Genomic DNA, 24,078 nt, shown 5'->3' with positions numbered 1-24,078 from the left:
TGACGCCCAGAGCGGGGGTGGGGTGGGGGGAGGGTGTTCCCTGGTCTCACATTAGCCAGCAGCACAGCTGGAATCATGTCTGAGGCCCTGCAGCCCAATTCACCACTCATTCCACCCATGGAGAGGACTTAACGGGACTTGGAAATCAGTGCTTTTGCTTCGGCAAATGAAACCTTGGGACAATACAAGTTGGAGTCTGAGAACCATGATCTTGAGAAGGCAGGATCCTTTAGGGGGATTCGCCGATGGAGCCGATCTCGGCTGTGGACGCCCCCATCAGCACCTCGGGGGCCCCATTACTTCGAGGGGAGGCTCTTGTTGTAGAGGAGGAAGTCTGAGATGTCATGCCAGACATTGCTGTCCTGGTACAGGTAGGTCATGGAGGACTGCAGGGAAGGCTGCAAAGTGCGCTGGTGGTACTCAAAGAGCCACAGCACCAGCCCCCACAGCAGCCCAGTGAACAGCGGGAATGGGTCCCACCTGGGTTCAGGAATGTAGCCCTTCTCCACGCCCAAGCGGCACAGGGCAAACAGGGCTCGTGAGAGCAGGTACATGTTGATCTGCAGGGAGGGAATGACAGGGGATTACGGGAGGGACCAGAGTTGGGGGGGGCGGTTTCCCAGCCACTGGGACCCTTCAGCCCACCCCTGCGTCCTGGGGCACCTATTGCACATGGGATCAGGGTTTTTCTTTCTTTTTTTCTTTATTTTATTAATCTCTACACCCCACGTGGAGCATGAACCCATGACCTCTCGTTTAAGAGTCTCATGCTCTTCTAACTGAGCCAGCCTGGGTCAGTGTTTTTCAAAGCTAGTGTGCAAGATGATTTGAAGTGGTAGGTAGTAGGTATTTTAAAGATTTTATTTATTTATTTATTGGGGGAGTTGGAGAGGCAGAGGAAGAAGGAGAGAGAGAATCTGAAGCTGCCTTCACACTCAGTGCAGAGCATGACACGGGGTTCAATCTCAAGACCCTGAGATCATGACCTGAGCTGAAATTAAGAGTTGGAAGCTTGGGGTGCTTGGTTGGCTCAGTGGGTTAAGCCTCTGCCTTTGGCTCAGGTCATGATCTCAGGGTCCTGGGATGGAGCCCTGCATCGAACCCCCAATGGGGCTCTCTGCTCAGCAGGGAGCCTGCTCCGCCCCCCCCCCCCGGCTCCCACTTGCCTCTCTGCCCACTTGTGATCTTTGTCTGTCAAATAAATAAATAAAATCTTTAAAAAAAAAAAAAAAAGAGTTGGGGGCTTTGACCAAGCCACACCGGTGCCCCTGTAGCAGGTATTTTAATGTTGCTATTCTTTGCTGTAATTTATCATTCTTGTTCACTAACATTTTTAGAAAATGAATATATTTACATGGCTCAAAACTGAAAGGCAACCTGACACCAAAACCCACAACCCACATAAAAATAAAAAATCAGTAAACTGGATCTCATCAAAATTTAAAATGGGTTGTGAAAGCCCATATGAAAAGGCTGAAAAGAAAAGCTACAGCTGGGAGAAAGTATTTACAAACATGTATCTGACAAAAATTTCTATCTGGGATATATATATATATATATATGTATTTAAAAAATTTATTTATTTATTTGACAGAGAGAGATCACAAGTAGGCAGACAGGCAGGCAGAGAGTGAGGGAGAAGCAGGCTCCCCGCCAAGCAGAGAGCCTGATTCAGGACTCGATCCCAGGACTCTGGGATCATGACCTGAGCCAAAGGCAGAGGCTTAACCCACTGAGCCACCCAGTTGCCCTGGGATATATATTTTTTTAACAAACTCTCAAAACTCAATGGTAAAAAAAAGAAACAATCCAACTAGAAAATAAGCAAAAGATGCAAACAGATGTTTCACCGAACTGGTTCTACAGATGGAAAATAAGCACATGTAAAGATGTTCAACATCATTAGCCATTAGGGAAATGCAAATTAAAACCACAATGGAAGCACTGCACACCTATCAAATGGCTGAAGTTAAGAACGTGATAAACCGGGGCGCCTGGGTGGCTCAGTGGGTTAATGATGACCTGCCTTAGGCGCAGGTCATGATCTCAGGGTCCTGGGATCGAGCCCCGCATTGGGCTCTCTGCTCAGCGGGGAGCCTGCTCCCCACCCCCCACCCGCCTGCCTCTCTGCCTACTTGTGATCTCTTTCTCTGTCAAATAAGTAAATAAAATCTTCAAAAAAAAAAAAAAAGTGATAACCAGATGCTGGCTAGGATGTGGAGAAAATGGATCATTTGTATATTCCTGATGGGAATGTAAAATCGTACAGTCACTTTGGAAAACAGACTGGCAGTTTCTTAAAAAATTAAACATGCATGGGGGTGTCTGGCTGGCTCAGTCGATTAAGCATACAACTCTTGGTTTAGTTCAGGTTATGATCCTGGGGTCTGGAGATCCAGCCCTGCGTGGGTCTCTGAGCTCAGTGTGGAGTCTGCTTGAGATTCTCTCCTTCCTCCTCTGCCCCTCCCCCACTCATGCTTTCTTTGAGCTATTTCTCTCTCTCTCTCAAATGAATAAATAAATAAAGTCTTAAAAAAAAAAAAATGGATGGGGCGCCTGGCTGGCTCAGTAGGTGGAACATGCAACTCTTGATCTGGGGGTTCTGAGTTTGAGTCTCACATTGGCTACAGAGATTATGAAATACTTAAAAATAAAAATCTTAAAAAACTTAAACATTGGGTGCCTGGGTGGCTCAGTGGGTTAAAGCCTCTGCCTTCGGCTCAGGTCATGATCCCAGGGTCCTGGGATCGAGTCCCGCATTGGGCTCTCTGCTCCGCAGGGAGCCTGCTTCCCTTCCTCTCTCTCTGCCTGCCTCTCTGCTTACTTGTGATCTCTGTCTGTCAAATAAATAAATAAAAATCTTAAAAAAAACAAAAACCCAAACTTAAATATGCATGTATCATATGACCCAGCAACTGGACTCTTGGGCATTTATTCCGGAGTAATGAAAACCTATGGTCACCCAAAAACTTGTACAAGAATATTCTTAGCTGTATTTCTAATAGCCAAGAGCTGGAAACAACCCAGATGTCCGTCGGTGGGTGGATGCTTAAACAAAGTGTGGGGTGCCCATGCCCTGGCATGAGCTACCGATACACACACAACTTGGATGAATTTCTAGGGAATTATGCTGCGTGAAAAAGCCAAACACCAAAGGTTATATACTGCAATGACTCTACTTACGTAACATTTTTGATATAACAAAATTTTAGAAATGGAGGTCAGGGTAGTTGTTACCCGGGGTCAGGGAAAGGAAGGGAGAGAGAAGGAGATGGTATGACCAGGATTCCTAGCCCCTAGAAGTTCATAGACCAGTGACATTTCTAACCAAATAAAAAAAACAAAAAACAAACAAACAAAAAAAAAACAAACCCCCCCCAAAAAACCCTTGGGAAACTTTCTCAAAATTCAAAATGCTCACATCTATAGATTCCATAGTTCTGTGGTAAGGGTATTTCAGATGGATTGACACATATCCAAACAAAGATGTAGACGAATGTGTGTGTGTCCTGGCAAAAGACTACAGACCCCCTAAGCATCCATCCAGAGGAGACTGGGGAAATCAAGGCCAGTCGATTCACACAATGGAGAGCTCTGCTGGTGTTAAAAAGAATGATGGACTGACAAGAAAGATTTCCTAAATACATCATTCTGTGAAGAAAGAGTATGGTGTGATCTCATTGGTGAAAAACTCCTGGTGTGTACAGATACTAGCACAGACAATTTTTGAAGGGGCACACAAGACACAGTTAAAGTGGGAGGTCTGGGTGGCTCGGTGGGTTAAACCTCTGCCTTCAGCTCAGGTCATGATCTCAGGGTCCTGGGATCAAGGCCATGTGGGGCTTCTTGCTCAGCAAGGAGTCTGCTTCTTTCTCTCCCTCTGTCCCTAGGTTCATGCTTTCTCTTTCAAATAAATAAAATCTTAAAGAAAAAAAAGGCTTAAAAAAAAATAAAAAAGGACACAGTTAAAGTATTCCTGGACAGCGGTTTGAGAATTGGAGGGGGGATGGGAGCTTTCTTTTCAATTTATTTTCTAATTTTATTATGATATACCCCAAGCACCTAGAAGTGCCCCAGACATACAGAGGGTGCTTAGTCTGTATTTTAAAAAATATTTTATTTATTTATTTGACAGACAGAGATCACAAGGAGACAGAGAGGCAGGCAGAGAGAGAGAGAGGAGGAAGCAGGCTCCTTGCTGAGCAGAGAGCCCGATGTGGGACTCCATCCCAGAACCCTGGGATCATGATCTGAGCCGAAGGCAGAGGCTTTAACCCACTGAGCCACCCATGCGCCTCTGCATTTTTAAAATGCGAAAATAAACCACGATTTTTATCATTTGAAAGTATTTAATAAATTGGAGGGAGGCAAAGGGAGGGGCTACCAACTTTTCATGTCACCCAAGAAGGACTTTAAAACAACATCTAGGGGGCGCCTGGATCGCTCAGTTGTTAAACTTCTGCCTTTGGCTCAGTTCATGATCCCAGGGTCCTAGGATCGAGTCCTACACCTGGCTCCATGCTCAGAAGGGAGTCTGCTTCTCCCTCTCTCTCCCCACTGTTCCCCCTGCTTGTGCTCTCTCCCTCTGTCAAATAAATAAATAAAATCTTAAAAAAAAACCTCATCTTCTTTTACCGCCACCCGAATTCTATACCCAGACCACAATCTTCCTGTCCCAGCCTCTGAGCCCTGAGCCCTATTCTGGGGAAGGGTCTTTACCTGGCTGTTGATGTTATTGTTAGCTCCAAACACCAGCAAGCCCCCGAAGAAGGCGGCCAGGAACGAGTGCACCTGGTAGGTCTCGCCCTGCGCGTGGGCCTGCAGGGTGCAGAGGCCCTTATAGGTGAACACAAAGCAGGCCAGGTTCCGGGAGTGGGTGTACGTGGCTTGCAGAATGGCCCGCAGCTTCTCCTGGAGGCTGCACAAACACAGGGACCCCTAGTGAGTGCGGGCCCAACTGCTCTGAGGGCATTCTCCCCCGGGGAATGCAAACCTGAGCCAGCAGGTGGCCCAGGCTCATTCAACCCCAGGCCTCTAGCTTCCATGTCCTCGGACTTGACTCCAGGTCACTTCCTCAGAGAGCCTAGCCTCCTTTACCTTCACAGCTCTTCCACCAGCTGACATTGATAGGCTAGTTCTTCTCCTCCCACTCCCACCCCACCCCAGTGGAAGCTACCAGAGGGTGGTGTCTACACCTGGCTTGTTGATCCCCAGGGCCCAGAACAGGGCCTGGCACCGAGTAGGTGCTCAGTAAATTACTTTTTGGCATGAGCATATGAAGTCATGAAGGAGGGAGTAAGGGAGAGCCTACTATGTACTGGAACTGGGGATAGGATTCTGAGGAAAAAAGCTTCCTGCCTTCATGAGGTATATGATGTAATGGGAGAGACAAACATAAATTATCACAAAGCAAAGGTCAAACTTTCACCCTGACTAGAGATGACTCTGGGATCCGAAGGATGAGGAGTCAATGAGATGGAGAGGGGAGAGGGGTTGCATGTGCAAAGGTCCGGAGGAGAGACAGAGAGTGGGGAGTAAAGGAACAGAGAGAAACCAAGGCCTGAGCAGAGAATGTGGGGGGGGAGAATGTGAGGAGAGGTGGGGACGTGCAGTTTTGTCTTTATCCTGACAAAAGTGCACATGTAAGTCGGGCAAGGATTCTATTTATCCTTTAAAATTAAGTCACTAGGGGGCAGTGAGAGAACACAGGGAGAAGAGCAGCGTGTACCCTGGGAGGTCAATTCAAGGATCCTGCAATCAAGCGCTCTCATGGCTAGATGAGGGCCTTTAAGTGGGTCTACTGGAACCTGTGGAAATCTGCCGGGTGAGTGAGGACAGCCAGGAGTCAGCTGGTTCTCGCCTCAGAGGAACATGAGCCTGGTGTTGCCAGTTCTCTTATTTTTTAACCTTTTTTTTTTTTTTTTTTTGAGTAAATGCTGTGACCTACATGGGGCTCAAACTCAAGACACCAAGATCAAGAGTCCCATGCTTTACTGAGTCAGCCAAGTGCCTCTAGTGTTGCCAGTTCTAATGCAAGAAAGGTGGATTTCCCAGTTAACTGTTGGTGCTAATCTTGCCTTCAAAATGTTTCTAGGGACACCTGGGTGGCTCAGCCGGTTAAGCTTGTGCCTTCGGCTCAGGTCATGATCCCGGGTCCCAGGATCCAGCCCTGGGTCAGGCTCGTTACTCAGTGGGGAGTCTGCTTCTCCCTCTCCCTCCGCCCCTCCCCCTGCTTGTGCTCACACTCTCTCAAATAATTAAAATCTAAAAAATAAAAAAATAAATAAAGGGAGAGATCCTAAATAAAAATACGGAAAGAGAAAATCTTGGGAGCTGGAATTGGCCAAGAGGCTGTCCACGTGCGCTTGTTCTAAGCGCCAGGTGAGGCTACAGACGTTAAAAACCAGGCCACGGAGTGGTTTCTGAGAAGTGTCCTGAGGGGAAAGCTATGGCGGATGGAGGAAGACCGAGATGTTTGAGGGAGCCAAGGAGGTCACGGACAGTTCTCCTAAGAAGTGCTCCTCACATAACGGTATGCATTGCCAACAGGGAAATAAAGGTGGGGTGAAGAGGAAAGGGCGCACCTGGAGGGGGTTACTGCACGAGCAAACGTGGCGGTGGAGCCACACGTGGCGTGGACGGGAGTCCCAGGAGCCGAGAGCACTCCAAGGGGCCGGAAGGGAGGAATATGGGCATGCAGCGGCGCCCAGGCAGCAGAGGGACTTTTTAAGTTTTTAATTTTAATATAGTGAACAGACACTGTTATATTAGTTTCGGGTGTATAATACAGTGATTCAACATCCCCATGCATCGGCCAGCACTCAACACTAGTTGGAGAGGGCCTTTGAAAGAAGGAAGCTGGGCTTCTCCGGAGGACTGTGGGAGCACGAGGAGTTTTTGAGTAGGACTCATAGGATCAGAGTTGTACTCGAGGAGGTGGTGGGTGGGGCTCTACCTGACTAGGAAGCTAGTGCCAGGGTCCTGGCCCTGAGGGCTGACTGCACTCTCCCCCAGTCTGGGGGTGTGTGGAGGGGGTGGGTACCTGCCACTCCGGAAGAGAAAGGTCATGACCAGCGCGTGAGGGGCCCGGATTTTGGCTCCGTAGCTGTAGAAATGAAAGGAAACAGTAACTATGGATGGCATCATTGCCTCACAGTTTCTTTCCCGGCTCTCTGATGCCTTGTCCCCCCACCCCCCACCCCCTTCAGCCCTAATCCTAACGTCACCCTGGAAGGGGAGATAATGCTGGCTTTCAAGTTGCATCTGGGTTCAAATCCGAGCTCTGACACCTTCTTGGTAGAGGGGCCTCAGGCCTGCTATTTAACTTCTCTGAGCCTCGGTTTGCCTAACAGCCAAAGGGGATGTCAGGCTAGAGGGTGGTTATAATTTCAATGAAAGGGGACCATGTGTGTCAAAGGCCTCCACCGGCCCCACCCAGTTGTTAGTGTAGAGTTGCTCCCTCCGGAACTCCTGAGCCTTCAAGTCGCAGGGGCCCCTCTGTGGAGGCTTCTTACCCACCAGACCAGGTTAGGGCAATATTTTCAAGACCACAGAGCTCCAAGCTTCTCTGCAGCGTTTTACAGTCCTGCATTAATGACTCAATTACTCGTAGTTTCTTTCTATTCTGATTAGTTCTTTCCTCCCCCCTAGACGGTAGGCATTGTGAGGGACTGTGTTTGATGTATCCTCTGCAGAGTCCCCAGCACCTTGCATGGTGCTTGATGTATAATAATGTGCTCCATACAGGATTGTGACTGATTCTGGAGCAGCCCTTAATTATTTGTGAGGGAAGGTAATTTCTGGAAGGTTCTACCTTTAGCTTGGATTATCTTAAAGTTAATAAATTCCCTACAATAGTTGCTGAGTAACCTCGTACTTCTACCTATTCAAAATGTACCTCTTTCCAACTATGATACACAAGAGGACCTCAGCTTTCTAAAAGGGGATTAAAAAAAAAAAACTGGAAGGAAATATGCCACAATTGTTATTAGCAATGTTCCCTGAGCCAGAGGAATACGGGAATTTACTTTTGTCTTTTTTTTTTTTTAACTTCTCCATATTTCCAAAATGATCTGTAATGGTTAAACATTGCTTTTAAAATTAAAATAATTGAGGGGTGCCTGGGTGGCTTCAGTCAGTTGAACGTCTGACTCTTGATTTTGGCTCAGGTTGTGATCTCAGGGTGGTGAGACTGAGCCCCACACTCAGTGCACTCAGAAAGGAGTCTGCTTGAGATTCTCTCTGTCCCTCTTCCTCTGCCCCTCCCCACTGGGTGCTCTCCCTCTCTCTTTAAAATAAATAAATAAATATTTTTTAAAAATTAAAATAATTGAAATAAACTTTTTTTTTTAAAGTAGGCTCCATGCCCAAGGTGGGACTTGAACTCATAACCTTGAGATCAACAGCCCCAAATGAGCTACCAACTGAGCCAGCAGGTGTCCCAGAACAGACATTTTAAGTGTTACAGAAATGCCTCTTTTTAAGACTCAAACCTCTTTCCCTGATTCTCCTTTTACCTCCTCATTTGAACAACTGGGGATTACGTGAGCATGTATACATTCTCCTTCATTGTTTTTTGTTGGTTTTTTAAAGATTTTATCTTTAAATAATCACACCCAATGTGGAGCTCGAACTCAGAACCCCGACACCAAGTTGCATTGCTCCACTGACTGAACGAGCCAGGCGCCCCCATTGTTTTAACTATACTCCAGTGGGTAGTGGAAAGGAAAAACCTGTATATTTGGTGCCAAAGCCCTGCCACTTTTTGCTGTGTGAACTTGGATAAATCACTCAACCTCTCTGAGCCTCCCTTTTCCCTCCAGCAAAAAGTATTCTCCGTCTCAGAGTTGCTTCTAGCAGTTAAGGACATAGCACATGTCAAAGTTCTAGTTCAACCAACACTAGTGTCTCTTCCTTTCTTCTTTTTTATTGGACTCCCTCTGGCCCTACCAAATTCTCCAGCTCTAGGTCCTGATCTTGCCAAGCTACAAGGTCTAAAAATCCTTGATGGCCTCCTGACACAATGACCAGGAGCTATGTATTGTTGTCATATGAGTATCTGTGACTATTCATCACAGGCTTGTTAGAAACCGCAAAAGACCAGAAGCAAACTCATGTCCACCCACAGGGGCTTTCGGATTAATAAACTGAGTGGAATGCTACACAGATGTGAGAGACTGACACAGCTCTATGTGCACTGCAGGATATATTAGAACGAGATGTATAAAATGTCAAATTGTGTAAAATGAAGTAATTCATAAACCTAAATTATTTCAAAATAAAACTTGTCTTAAAGGTGTGGGGAAGAATATATGTATCTGCTTGTATATGCAGACAATATTTCTGGAGGGAGACATGAGACTGGACACAGGTGTTACCTCCAGGGAGGGGGACTCGGTGACAGAGGAATGGAGTGGGCAGGACTTCATAGCATCTGACTTTTTTTTTTTTTTTTTTAAGTAGGCTTCTTTCCCATTGTGGGGCTTGAACTCAGAACCCTGAGATCAGAATCACATGCTCCACTGACTGAGCCAGCCACGTGTCCCAAAGCATCTAACTTTTTATGCCTTTTCTGAATGTTACCTAATTTTTTTTTTTTAAGATTTTATTATTTATTTGACAGACCGAGATCACAAGTAGGCAGAGAGGCAGGCAGGGAGAGAGGAGGAAGCAGGCTCCCCGCTGAGCAGAGAGCCCGATGTGGGGCTCGATCCCAGGACCCTGGGACCATGACCTGAGCTGAAGGCAGAGGCTTTAACCCACTGAGCCACCCAGGTGCCCCTACCTAATTTTTTAAAGAAGATTTTATTTATTTATTTGAAAGAGAGAGAGTGAGAGAGAACTTGAGCTGGGGGAGAGGCAGATAGAGAGGGAGAGGCAGACTTCCCCACTGAGCAGGGAGCCCGATGAGGGGTTGGATCCCAGGACACTGGGATCATGACCTGAGCTGAAGACAGACACTCAACCAACCAACTGAGCCACCCAGGCGTCTCTGAATGTTACCTAAATTAATTTTTAAGATTTTATTTTTAGGGGCACCTGAGTGGCTTGGTCGGTCAAGCATCTGCCTTTGGCTCAGGTCATAGTTTCAGGGTTTGGGGATGGAGCCCCACATTGGGCTTCCTGCTCAGTGGGGAGCCTGCTTCTCCTTTTCCCCACCCACCTCTCTCCCTTGCCACCCCCCTTCCCGGCTCATGCTCTCTTTCTCTCTCAATAAATAAAATCTTAAAAAAAAAAAAAAAATTATTTTTAAGTAATCTCTCCACCCAACATAGGTGAGCCAGCCTGGAGATCAGGAGTCGCATGCTCCACTGACTGAGCCAGCCAGGCGCCCCTAATGTTACCTAATTTTTTAAAATACAAATTAAAGGGGCTCCTGGGTAGCTCAGTGGGTTAAGTGTCTACCTTCGTCTTAGGTCATGATCCTGGGGTCCTGGGATCAAACCTGTATCAGCCTCTCTGCTCAGTGGGGAGTCTGCTTCTCCTTCTCCCTCTGTCTACTGCTGTGCCTACCTGTGCTCTCTCTGTCAAATAAAAAAATAAAATCTTTAATAAAATGCAAATCAAATTTGTAAATGTTAATATGTTGAAGCCAGAATTGAATTGCTTATCTTGTCCCCCTACCTAGCAGTGGGCAGGAACCCCATCCTGGTCCCAGCAAGCTGTCTCCCTCCCCTCCTCCAAAGTTGTATCTCTTTCCCCTGAACAAAGAGGCCCTCAGCCTCCTCCAGCTCTCCAGAGTGAAAAGAGTCCTTCCTTATTCCCCAGACACAAGTGGAATAGTGTCCCCAACACTGTACATCTGCCAGGCCCCATTCCCAGAGCCCTCAAACTCAGGTGGGAGCCAGCTGATACCATTCACAGGATTATTCTATGTCCTGAAAAAAGGGATGTGCATGGGGTGCCTGGGTGGCTCAGTCTGTTAAGCATCTGCCTGCCGGTCAGGTCATGATTCCAGCATCCTGGGATCGAGCCCCACATCAGGCTCTCTGCTCAGGGAAGCCCACTTGTCCCTCTCCCTCTGCTTTTCCCCCTGCTTGTACTCCCTCTGTCAAATAAATAAATAAAGTAAAATTTTAAAAAAGGGATGCGCAGGCTTTAAAAGGATTTAAAGGACATAATGACAGGTGCAATGTGATGTCTGGGAGGCGTCTAGTCTCAGCAAACTAACATTTAGGGAGAACATTTAGGGGGTAGCTAGGACAATTTCACTATTAACTGGACAGTAGTCAACATTATAGGGTTATTATTAATTTATTAAGTATAATCATGATAATTTAGCCATATAGGAAAATGCTCTTACTTTTAGAGATGCATACTTATATAGTTAGGAGTGGAAATCAGTGAGTTCAACTTTACAAAGCTCCTATGACTTAGTCGTCCAAGTCTGCCTCCCTGAACGGATGGACTCTCTGCACAAATAGCATATTCTTTTCCACCTCCAGGCCTTTGTTCAAACATTCCCTCTGCTTGGGTTGCCCTTCTACTTCTGGCAAATTACAACTTGCCCTTCAAAACAACACAATCACCTCCTCTGTAAAGCATGCCTGGTACTGCCACAGTACTTTAAAGACTGATCTCACTAGGACCTTGGACTCTAGGTCCTTACAGATGGTCATAGTGTCTTAGCACTGAACCGTAACGGGATCACTGCCTTAGAGCACTCCATTTGGGTGAGGCTGTTTCTATTCTACAGAGGATGAAACTGAGGCCAGAAGAGATGAAGGCACCCAGCTTTGAAATGAAGGAACTGGGCCTGAAAAGGGCGTCACCTTAGCAAGTGACTACCCTGGCTGGGAGGGTCCCGTAAAGACAACTGGGTTGAAAATAGCTGTACAAAGCTAGCATTGGGCAATAACCACTGGCGACTACTATATGACTCATTTTCATTTCTGTTTTGTCCTAAGAATACCTTGGCAAAGGGCCACTGATGTTATCCCACCTTAGTCACAGTTAAGCATGGCTGATAAAGTCTTCAGGCCCAGTTGGAACCAATCCTACCTGACTCTGGGTTCTCACAGAAGCCAAGAGCCTGGCATTGCAGTAAGGGGCCCCAGTATGATGTAAGCATTATTACCAGCCCCATTTTATAGAAAGTGAGGGTCAAAGAGGCTAACTGACTTGCTCACAATCACACAGGTAGGGGTGCCTGGGTGGCTCAATCAGTTAAGTGTCTGCCTTCAGCTCACGTCATGATCTCAGGGTCCTGGGATTGAGCCCTACATCGGTCTCCCTGCTCAGCGGGGAGCCGGCTTCTCCCTTTCCCTCTGGCTCTCCCTCTCCCTCTGCTTGTGCGCTTTCTGTCAAATACATAAATCTTAAAACACTACACAGGTAGGTGGCACCAAGATTGGAACAGAGGCAGTCCAGAGGCACTCTCACCGACATGGCATGCTCCTCTAACTAGCATGTCAACTCCAAGAGGACAAGTCTTTGTACAGTTTGCTCTGTTGCATCACTAGTTCTGGCCCATCAGCTGTCATGCATGAGTAACTGCAGGGAGCTCCCCTGCAGTTACCAGCCAGGTGAAATGACCCCAAGACCTCCTTTCCAGCAGATCGGATGGCCAGGATAAAATCAATTTGCCCAGCAAATATCTGCACCGTCTTTTACAGTCATTGCAAAAGGCTTATGCCCCAGGAGTCTTCTGGGCCGGATGGGGACTTAGAGTCATCAGATGAGTAGTGAGAAGTGGGATGTGAGCCCACAGGCGGCTTAATGGTGGGAGCATACACACAATGCGCCACTGGCCTGCTAGAGGCCAGTGGCCACTTCTCATTGTGCAGATGGGACCGTTAAAGCCAAAGAGACCCAAGGTCACAAAGCAGGGGGGTAGTGGCGGCCCAAACGAGGGGATACAGGGACTGGAGTGGGAGGTGGTCAAGGCATGTGCGCCAGGTTGCAAAGCACGGAGGACCCAGAAACAGCTTAGTGGGAGCCCCAGCTCAGAAGGCGCAGGGAACCCCAAATCCCCAGCGCCCACTGTGCAGACAGTGCACACCGAGGCCTAGAGACACACCAGGGCTGCTCAAGGGCACACAGAATGGCAACGGGCCCCGAACCCGCTTCTCCGACCTGAGCAGGACCCATCCCTCAGCCCCGGCCCAGCCCAACGGCCCCACTCACACTGCCCCGTTCCGGAAGCCCTTAAGCATGGCCAACGCAGCGTGGTAGCGGCGCTTCCGCAACAGTGCGTTGACCGCATGGAGCAGAGCTCGCATCTGCCGCGGGATCGCCATAGTGAGAGAGGCGCGCGGGGTGGGGGCGAGCCGCAGGACCAGCACTGACAGCCCCGGGTTGCGGCCGCACAGCAGGCTGCTCTGGACAGAGCAGCCCGGTCTTTGGGCTCATAGGCTGCGTCTGCTGTCACTCCTACGGGAAGCGCCAATCAAATGGCTCACTCGTCTCACACGGGGAACGAGCGGTCTGACTGGAAGAGTGGGAGAGTTTGTAACCAATCACAACGGGCTCCGCCCGCGAGCTCCAAGGGACGCCAGAATTGCACACCTGGGTTTGTCCAACCCGGTAGCCTGTTTGCTTCGTGCTTAGCCGGAGATATGTCACTTGAACGCTTGAAAGGAGGTTTTCTGAAAGAGGAGCCACTCTCCCTAGAATCGAGAGGGTTACACTGGGAGGAGCCAGGTCTCATCTCTACCCAAGACTTTTCCGATTGGGTAACAGGGCTCCTAGCAAACTTCTTCGGGCATAGATCACATGACATCTCAAGGGCTCCCATTTATTCTTCAAATCCAAACTACTTCCCCCGGCCCACAAGAAAGACTATCATCTGACCCCTGCTTCCTGCTCTGACCTCAAACCCTGTCACTTGCCCCCTCACTCCTCTCCAGTCCAAATGGCCTGCTTGCCGTTCCTTGAGCATGCCAAGAAGGCTCCTGTCTCAGCGCTTTTGCACCTAATATTTTCCTGACTGGTATTCATTATCGGCATGGCGGGCTCCTTTTTAGTCTTCAGGTTTCAGATCAAATGCCACCCCTTCAGAGAGGGTTTCCTAGATGTCCCATCTAAAGTAGCTGATTCCTTTTATTTCCTTCATATAACTTTTCACTCTTTGAAATAATGTGTTTGCTTCATGTCCATCGTCTGTTGCCCCTACCGGGCTGTAAATTCCATGACTGTAGAAACTTTGTCTGTCTTGTTCTCTGCTATAATCCCAGCACTTAGCACATGGTGGGTGTCCAACATATGTTTGTTGAAGCAGTACACTTTGGGGTTGACATCTTCCAGAGTACTGGTGGGTGGAATTTGTGTGTCACTGTGTGGAGGTGTCATTGGATAACAGCTACATGTTGAGTGGTGGCTGTGGTTTGTGAGGGTATCCCCTAGTACTCGGGCCATGTTATATTTATCTGGGATATTATTGCCTGGGTCAGTGTCAGAAGATGGTGTCAGAGGTCAGTGAAGGAAGAATTATACTTGGCCTATTTTAGCACTGAAACTGGATTCCCTTTCTTTTCCTTTCCTTTCCTTCTCCCTTTCTTCCTTTTCAGTAATAGTGGACTGGCTTATTCAGGTAATCCTTCCTCTGAAAATAGTGGCAATGCGACATTAAAATATAAAAATATCCTCTGAAGAACACTGAAAGGTTTGTAGTTGATTGTCTTCTCCTTGTGTCTTCATATGGTCTTCTCTGTACATACTTGGGTCCAAATTTCCTCTTTTTTTAGGGCCCCAGTCATACTAGATAGAACCCACTTATATAACCTCATTTAGTCTTAAATACTTCTTCTAAAGGCCCAATATCCAAATACAGTCACATTCTGGGGTACTACGGGTTAGAATGTCAACATACGAATTCTGGGGGGACACAATTCAGCCCATAGCAACCACCATGTTTTGCTGTCTCCTACCAATGCCAATGAACAAGATGTCAGGGCCCAGCTATGTGTGTCCTCACTTCCTTTCCCTTGCAGCTGGGAATCTGGTTTAAGCTGCTCATGGGTTCTCTCCCCATGGAGAAGTTAACATTTCTGGGGTGGCTGGAGCACTCATTGTGGAAGGGGACACTGGAAGTTTCCCAAACTTTCCTTCCTCCCTGCTTGGCTCCATGCCTAGAATTACCATGTTAGGTATACCAGGAGTCTCTAAGCTGTCTAAGGAAATAGGACCTAGGACTGACAGATTTGGGTAGATGAGGAGATGGAGGTGAGGAGCAGAAAGTTCAGAGCAGGGGTCATCCTGAATGGGGAGCCTGTTGGAGATGGGTTCTACATCCCTGAAAACTCATTCAGCTGCTCTGTCAGTCAACTGGTCAATTAACAAGCATTTCTCAGGTTACTCTGTGTCAGGCTCTGAGTTCCAACCAGAAGGGTGAAGTACCTCCGGTGCTCGAGAGCTCCTATTAAGGGGGGGTGGAAGGAAGGGGGATTTCCAAGAGAAGTATCACGTGACAGCAGTAGTACCAGGTACTGTGAGAAACAGGAACAGCAATGGAGAGAGGGATCCCATCCAGGCAGATCAAGGAAAGATTTTAGAGGAGGCACAAAGACAAAGGCACCAAGCTTGTGGTGTTCCAATGAGGGTGGAAGACCAGCATTTTGGTAAGACAGAGCAAAATTTGCGAAGGTCTGAAGAAGAAATAAAAATCAAGTATGTATATACTTGATTTATATACAGAAATATATGGAAAATATGGAAATATATGGAAAACTACCAAGACTTGTGTTAGTGGAAACTTTTACTGTCCAGTGCGACCACCCATCACCCTCAGAACTAAACCTCAACCCTCACAATGGCCTTGTCTGTTTCACCATCCTCATCCTCCTGTACCCATACCTCACTTATTATCCTCAGTTGCTCCTTTACAATCCTTGGTCTTCTTTCATTTAGACCTCAGGGTCTTTGCACTTGCCCAAGATGATACAGCCAAAGAGTTCCACGTGTTTCCTTCCTCCATATGACTCCATTTCAATTCTCAAGTCTACCTCCTCAGAGAGGCCTTCCCTCACCACCCTGTCTAAAGTAGCTTCCTTTCCTGCAGAGGAAAAAAAATATATAGTCTCAGAATATTTCTCTCTCTCTTTTTTTTTCTTGTTTACAGTCCATCTTGCCTGCAGGACTATGACTCCATGAAAGCAAGGATTTTTGTCTTTATTTTCATGGCCATGCCCCAGCATCTAGAACAATATCTAACACAATATGTATGTAATAAATATTTTATGTATTTATTTATTTATTTATTTATTCATTTGAGAGAGAGAGAATGAGTGGGGAGAGAGACAGAGAGGAAGAAGCATGCTCTCCACTGAGCAGAGAGCCTGATGTGGGGCTCAATCCCAGGACCCTGGGAGCATGACCTGAGCCAAAGGCAGACGCTGAATCAGCTGAGCCACCCAGGTGCTACTGTAATAAATATTTTAAATTATAGTTAACCCTTGCACAACACGGGTTTCGACTATGCAGGTGAATTTTTTTTACAGTACAGTGCTACAAATGTATTTTCCCTTCTTTTTTTTAAAGATTTATTTTATTTATGGGGCACCTGGGTGGCTCAGTTGTTAAGCGCCTGCCTTCAGCTCAGGTCATGATCCCAGGGTCCTGGGAAAAAGGCCTGAATCAGGCTCCCTGCTCAGTGGGAAGCCTGCTTCTCCCTCTCCCACTCCCCCTGTTTGTGTTCCCTCTCTCGATGTGTCTCTTTCTCTCAAATAAATAAATAAAATTTTTAAAATTTTGCTTTATTTATTAGAGATAGAGAGAGAGAGAGCATGTGAGAGCCAAGCTGGGGGAGGAGGTCATGGGGGGAGGGCAGAGTTGGAGGGAAAGAGATAATCCCAAACAGATTTCCCCGCTGAGTACCAAGCCTGACTCAGGGCTAATCTCACAACCCTGAGACCACAACTCAGCTGAAACCAAGAGTCAGAAGTTTAACCTACTGAGCCACCCAAGTGTCCCCTCTCTTTGCTAAAGATTTTATTTTTAAATAATCTCTACACCCCATGTGGTGCTCAAACTCAGAACCTCAAGATCAAGAGTTACATGCTCTACCGACAGAGTCAGCCAGATGTCCCTCTTCCTTGTGATTTTAATAACATTTTCTTTTTTCTAGCTTTATTGTAAGAATACAGTATATAATACATATAACATACGAAATATTTGTTAACAGACTTTATGCTATTGGTCACAGTAGGCTATTAGTAGCTATGTTTTTGAGGAGTCAGAGGTTATACACAGGGGCACCTGGGTGGCTCAGTTGGTTAAGCGACTGCCTTTGGCTCAGGTAATGATCCTGGAGTCCTGGGATGAGTCCCACATTGGGGAATCAAGCAGACTCCCTGCTTGACACGGAGTCTGCTTCTCCTGCTGACCTCTCTCCTCTCATGTGCATGCTCTCTCTCTCTCTCTCCTCTCTCAAACAATAGATAATTAAAATCTTTAAAAGAAAAAAGAAGTTATACACAGGATTTTCAATTGTGTGCAAGGCTGGTGTCCCAACCCCCATGTTGTTCAAGGGTCAGTTCTAATTAAATGAGTGTGAATGTATTAATATATTATTTGAATAATTTTTAAAAAGAACAGTTATATTGAGAAGCTCTTGAAGGGGAGAGATGACAAGAATCTGAGGCCACTGGATCAATGGGGAAGGAAAGACATGGAGGAGGGATCCCTGGCCCCATTCCTGTCAGAGAGGCAATGGAAAGTGGGGTTTAGGGCTTGAGGAGGGCCCCAGGTCTCCAAAGTTCCCAGGAAAGAAGGTGAGGCATGCAATCTGGGAAAATGGTAGGTTCTCTTTTGGGGACATTTGCTCAGGGCTTGCTGTGCAAGTGTGAATAGGGAGGGGAAGGGGTGTAGTGTTGGGGAAGACAGGGGCGGTATTTGGCACAAGATGGGGAGTTTATCAGTAGAAATGGACCTTGAGGGGGTGTGCAAGTAGAGGGTCTGTGAGGCAACTTATCAGGAACAATGGCTGGTAGTGTTCCACAGGACAAAGGACCTTTTTTGTTTTGTTTTGTTTTGTTTTGTTTTAAAGATTTTATATATTTATTTGACGCAGAGAGAAAGTGCACAATTAGGCAGAGTGGCAGGCAGAGGGAGAGGGAGAAGCTGGCTGTCCACTGAGCAGGAAGCCTGATGCAGGGCTCGATCTCAGGACCCTGGGATCATGACCCAAGCCGAAGGCAGCCGCCTAACTGACTGAGCCACCCAGGCGCCCTGACAAAGGACCTTTGAGCAAGTTTTTTGTTTTTTTTTTTCTCTTAGGAGTTATATATTTAGTGAATAGGAGAAGATGAAAATTGTGATTTTTTTATGGTTATTACTTTGGATGAGACTAATATAGATATTTAAGAAAAAACAATGAGAACATTTAGGGTCAAACCCACGGTAGACCAATTGGAGGATCTGGCCACATTCGTAAGAAATCATGATTGAGGGGACCTCCCTGGTTGCCTCTCCCCTCCACACACTCCCCAACTCTTCCTTGTGGTCCAAGTGTACTTCTTTGGAACCACTGTCACACCTTGTACCTAAATAAATTTTTTTTAATTTTATTTTTTCAGTGTTCCAGGATTCATTGTTTATGCACCATACCCAGTGCTCCATACAATACGTGCCCTCCTTAATACCCACCACCAGGCTCACCTAACTCCTCACCCCCCTAGTAATTAAATAATTTTTAAGATTTAAAAATTAAATTTGTCTGCTTCCCCCATCCCTACCTCCAAGGGAAGGGAGCACTGGATCCTGGAGCTATTATAGGACTTGGTGCATGGTAAACTCTCAATTAGGGGCTAATGGAGCATGAACTATGGAGAGCAGTGTTGTGGGGGTGTCCGAGTGAGGACTGGAGGTGGGGTGGGGGAATCTGGGAGACCTGGATAGTCTTTCTTTAAGGCTGGGTTGGAGGTTGCTGAGGCCGGTATTGGGGTTTTATTGACAGAATGCAGTCCCCAGGAGGCAGGGATGGAGGTCTGTATGAAGAGGAAATGAGGTCCCCAACAGGTGCAAGTGGGAATTAAGTAACAGCTATGGGTAAATCTCTTGAGACGATGGGGGATTAAGACCAGGTTGAGATGGGAGGCACTTCAGGAGACAGGTGACTCCCACTAGGTAGTGATGGGGCTCGCTGTGGTTGGGAACAATTAGGAGTGAGAATCAGTGTTGCACAGCTAAGGCAGGGGTCTTGGGTTAGGTGGAAGTCGCTGTGACACAGTTGGGTAGTCCGGGTTAGGTGGGGGATACTGTGTGCTGTGGAAATAAGTTCCATGTTGCAGAAATGGGAGTCTCACGAGCAGGGGTGGGGGTGGAAGGTCCAGATAATATTAGGGGTCCAATACCCATTTGGGAGGTCTCCTGTGTGCGGCTGGGATGGGGTCAGTGTGCAGAATTGGCGGTTCATGTGAGACAGGTTTGGGGATCCACATGCCGGTGGCTGGGTTATCTAGGCATGACAGGGGAGCCACTGCTGAATTTCCCAGACGGCGGGCGGGGTGGGGGGGGTGAGGGGGCTCGGCGGCAGCTCACGAGCGCCCCCTGGCGGCCCTGACCCCACCGCGGTTCCCACAATGCTCACGCAGCCCCGCTTCGGCTCCCGAGACGGCAGCAGCTCCAAGATGGCGCAGACGATTTTCGAGGCCCTGGAGGGTGAGCTGCGGCGGGGCCGGGGGAGGCGGCTGTTCCACGTTGCGCCCCCTCCCGCCGCGTCCTCGCAGAGCCGGGCCCAGGGCACGCGGCGGCCGCGGGGCGGAGGGCGCCGGGGCCGGAACAGCCACGGGACGGGAGGGGCACGGGAGGGAACAGCCGCGGGAGCCGAGGCCCGGCGGGGGGGGGTGGGCACCGGGACCGGAACAGCGGCGGAGATAGGCTCAATGGCGGAGGGCGGTGGTATGGGACCAGAACAGCCGCGGGAGCCGAGGCCCGGCGCAGGGGGTACAACGGGACAGGAACTGCGAGGCGAGAAAGCCCTGGGGGAGGCGAGGGAGCACCGGGGCAGAACAGCCGGGGGAGCATGGCGTGGGGGGGGGGGGGGGGGGGGGAAGGCCTTGGACAGGAACAGCGTCAGCGGCGAGGGCCTCGGGTAGGCGCAGGAGGGATGTCCTGGAGGGAACAGCCGGAGAGGCAACGCAGTGGAAGACAGGCCTCGCAAAGTCCGCGCTGAGGGAGGCGGTGGTACGGGGGCGGGAAGGGCTTGGAGGCTGAAGCAACCTAACTAGGCGTCCTGACCACGAACGACTTGTATTGAGGGCCAGCTGGGCCTCATGCCCGAGGTGGTCTCTCAAAATCAGACCACGAAAGGATAGGTGCTACCTGTGTGCAAGGCCAGGACTCGGTGCTCACACATACAAACAAACACTAGGTGCCTATTTTGTGCACCGTGCTGGGGTGCAGAGCTTTATACACTCAGATCAAGAAACGATGGGTGTCAGCGGTGTGCTTGGCTGGGACACACAGTGCCCTCAGACGGAACCCTATGAACACTGGGTGCCATCTAATTGTCCTGTGCTCTGGAGGTTCCAAGCGTGGAAGTGGACCTCAGGCGCAGGGAATTGTGGGCTTTGGAGTCAGCAAACACTGCGTAGATCTCTCTATATACCTGCAGGACATGGATGGGTGGGCGGGAGCCTTACTGACTTTAGGACCGTGGCACAGGGTAGGTTGCGGGGGGGGGGGGCGGGATACAGACCTGAGAATGCTCTTAGAGGGGTGTGATAAATCAGAAGACTGAAAGTTGGTCAGACTAGTAGAATGTTGCTGAGACTTGAGACCCATAGGACATCTCAGCCATGTCCCTTCACTTTTTGGAGGATCGGAGTTCTCACCATGAAATAGGTGAGAACCCCCCACCCCACCCCACTGGGGGGAGAATTTCAATCTCAGGAATACTTACTGAGCCAGACACAATTCCTGCCCCACAGTTGGCCAGGGGCACATGAGTGGAGGGAGGCATATAGAAATTATAGAACAAACAGCTATTAAAATTATACAGTTGCAGAAAAGGTATACTATAAAAGAAGATTACCTTAGCTGGCTTTTAGTGCCAGCTTTTAGGGTGACAGATGTGGAGGGACAGGGTCAGTGTACTTAACCTCTGGAAGACCAATAGAATAGGGTGAGGCCTACTTTCTCTTTAGCTTCCATGGACGTCCTTCACGTTTGAATTTTTACTACAAGAATGTGTTCATGTATTGAGTGATGAGGAAATTAAAAGAAAAACCAGTTCCTAGAACAGTGACATGCATGCTCTGCTAGGGCAAGGACAGCGGAACTGTGAGGACCCAGAAATGACCCAGGTAGTAGGATCTGCATTTGCAAAGCCCTGGGGAAAGAGAGGTCTTCTAGGATTCACAGAAGTTCATGTGAGTGAGGAGTTAGAGCTGAGACTTGTGAACTTTATCTTGCAATCACTGTGGAGCTGAGAAAGGGTTTTCAGCAGGGGAGCAGAACAATCTGATGTATGTTTTATAAAGTTCACTCCGGCTGCTCTGAGGACGCACTGGAGGGGGCCAGAGTGGCAGCGGGGAGGTGAGGGAAGTAGCTTCAGTTGTCCTGCTGAGAACCAGTGGTGGCCTGGGCCAGGGGGACAGCTACAGGAAGGAGGAAAGTAGATCTGAAGAGAGGCAATGTGGGGACAGAATAGGCTAGACTTGCTGCTGAAGGACTAGAAATGAGAAGAGGTTGGGGAAAGAGTAAAGGGGTGCCCTAGGGACTCTGGTTGGGGGGACATTGGTGCCTCTTGTTGATGAGAATTACTGGAAGAGGTAAAACTGAGCAGTGAGGGTGACACACTTCGCTAGATCTCAGTTTTAGACAGGCAGCCTTTTTTAAAAGACTATTTTTTAGTTTTAGCAGCCTTAGGTTGACAACAAAGTTGAAAGGAAGATATAGAGATTTCCTGAAGAGCCTCTGAACTCACACGTGACTAGCCTCCCCCATTAGCAACATAATTCGCCCAGATGGTACATTTGGTACCAAGGATGACTCTACACTGACACACCATAATGATCCAAAATCAATAGCTGTTCTTTATGTTCACTGTGCGTGTTGCACATTCTCTTGGACAAATGTGCAGTGACATATATCCATCATTACAATATCATCACAGAGTATTTTCACTGCTCTAAAAATCCTCTCTGTTCTGTCTTTTCATAGCCACACCCCCCCAACAAAACCCCTGGGAATCACTGTTCTTCTGATTGTCTCCATAGTTTTGACAGGCAGTATTTTTTGAATCAAAATTAAAAAAAATTTTTTTTTTAAGATTTTATTTATTTCACAAAGAGAAAGAGAGAATGCGCACAAGTAGGAGGAGTGGCAGGCAGAGAGAGAGGGAGAAGCAAGCTCCTTCCTAAGCAGAGAGCCCTACATGGGGCTTGATCCCAGGACTTGAGCCCAGGTCCCAGGGATCCCAAGGATCCCAGGGATCCCAGGGATCATGACCTGAGCCGAAGGCAGGCACTTAACCCACTGAGCCACTGAGGTGCCCCTTGAATCAAATTTTTTATTTTGAAATCATTGTGGGTTTTTTTCTGTAGATTCCTACATACCCTTTACCTAGTTTTCTTCAATGTAACATGCAAGACTATTTTATATTACAGCATATTGAACAGTTACATCACCATAAAACGTTGCCCTTTGATAGCCAAACCCACCTCCTTCCCTGCTCCCCATCATCCTTGGTGTCTGTCAACCACTAATCCGTCCTCCAGTTCTAAAATTTTGTCATTTCAAGAATGTCATATAAATGGAATCATATAGATGAGCTTTGAAATTGGCTTTTTCCCCACTTATCATAATTCCCTAAGATTCACCCAAGTTACTATGACTATCAGTATTTCATTCCTTTTTATTTATTTATTTTAATTTTAATTTAATTTAATTTTTTTAAGATTTTATTTATTTATTTGACAGAGAGAGATCACAAGTAGGCAGAGAGGCAGGCAGAGAGAGAGGAGGAAGCAGGCTCCCTGCTGGCAGAGAGCCCAATGTGGGGCTCGATCCCGGGACCCTGGGATCATGACCTGAGCCGAAGGCAGAGGCTTTAACCCACTGAGCCACCCAGGCACCCCTATTTATTTATTTTTAAAGATTTTATTTATTTGACAGACAGATCACAAGTAGGCAGAGGCAGGCAGAGAGAGAAGGAAGCAAGCTCCCTGTCGAGAAGAGAGCCCGATGTGGGGCTCGATCCCAGGACCCTGAGACCATGACCTGAGCCGAAGGCAGAGGCTTTAACCCACTGAGCCACCCAGGTGGCCCTAGAAGAGATTTGGACAGAAGAGAGCAGAGCAAGTTGTGAAGGAGTGAGCAGAGAGGTGGAAGAAGACCCGGGAGGGAGGTATCCTAGAGCCAGGGGAGTGTCTCAGGAAGGAATCTCTGATGCTGCCAGATTTCTTTAGTGATTTTGGGGGAATGCTGGGAGCTTAAGCCCATGAAGTGGGTAGAGGAAGATTGAGAGGTGGGTAGAGGAGGTGGAAGGATGATTGGTGTTGAAGGGAGGAGAGATAGGAACGTGGGTTCAAGAGAGAGCATTCTAGAGAGACCTGAGCATGTGTAGCTGTTGATGGGAAGGGGAGGTTGCAGATATACTGTGAAGAAAGGGACCATTTGCTGTGGAGAGTGGTTTCTGAGGGAGCAGGAGGGGTTGGAGGGAGGTGCTGGCCTCAGGAGAGACACAACATGCATTGTGACAAGAGAAAATATGAATTCACTTTGGCTGTGGCAGCTAATAGTTCTAATTTGCATTGCCTTTGGAAGCTGGAGCAGGTGTCCAGGTAAAAGGTTGAAAGAGGTTGGAAGCAGAGCGTTGGCTGTGGGGACGGAGAGAAGGAGGCACCCTCTGGGTTTTTTGGGAGGGAGGCAGTGCGGTTTGGTGGCCACTTAGATGTGAGGAGGCCTGTCCTCCAGCTGGTGACATGGCTAGATAGTGTACTACTATGAACCTCAGCAGTAGTGACAGCTGACTGGAAAACATGGAAGTACTCACCTTCCCACGGGTGTCCTGACCATAAATTCGATTACACTGTTTACCGAGGAACTGAAAGGAGAAGTACACATCGGTAAACAAGGGAAGCAGGGACACCAAGAGCAAACAAATTTGTGGGGTAGGATGGGGAAGACTCGGTAACA

The 24,078-nt window shown here is 48.0% G+C and overlaps 2 protein-coding genes across 3 annotated transcripts in view; one reads left to right on the top strand and one right to left on the bottom strand.

The window, feature by feature from the left end:
* Window position 1: 1 nt before the first annotated feature.
* PXMP4 (peroxisomal membrane protein 4) lies at window positions 2–13,303 on the bottom strand. 2 transcript variants are annotated; one of them, XM_032858870.1, is made up of 4 exons: window positions 13,126–13,303; window positions 7,043–7,105; window positions 4,720–4,918; window positions 5–560 (listed from the first exon to the last, which is right to left on the bottom strand). In XM_032858870.1, the coding sequence occupies exons 1-4, from the start codon at window positions 13,236–13,238 to the stop codon at window positions 297–299; spliced, it is 639 nt and encodes a 212-aa protein (XP_032714761.1). In that variant the 5' UTR covers window positions 13,239–13,303; the 3' UTR covers window positions 5–296. The 2 variants fall into 2 exon arrangements, with proteins under 2 accessions (XP_032714762.1, XP_032714761.1); XM_032858871.1 differs by lacking the exon at window positions 4,720–4,918 and having other exon boundaries at window positions 2–560.
* A 6,202-nt stretch (window positions 13,304–19,505) lies between these two features.
* Window positions 19,506–24,078, top strand: part of ZNF341 (zinc finger protein 341) — a 43,029-nt gene continuing 38,456 nt past the window's right edge. The window contains exon 1 of the mRNA XM_032858868.1: window positions 19,506–19,596. Within this exon, the coding sequence (XP_032714759.1) occupies window positions 19,518–19,596 (79 nt within the window). The 5' untranslated portion in view covers window positions 19,506–19,517. The remainder of the gene's footprint in view (window positions 19,597–24,078) is intronic.

The sequence above is a fragment of the Lontra canadensis genome, unplaced genomic scaffold (assembly GCF_010015895.1).
Source record: "Lontra canadensis isolate GAN:19392208 unplaced genomic scaffold, GSC_riverotter_1.0 scaffold16, whole genome shotgun sequence".
Taxonomy (NCBI): Eukaryota; Metazoa; Chordata; class Mammalia; order Carnivora; family Mustelidae; genus Lontra; species Lontra canadensis.
The sequence above is the reverse complement of the archived record's forward strand: the minus strand, read 5'-3'. Positions and strand labels throughout refer to the sequence as shown.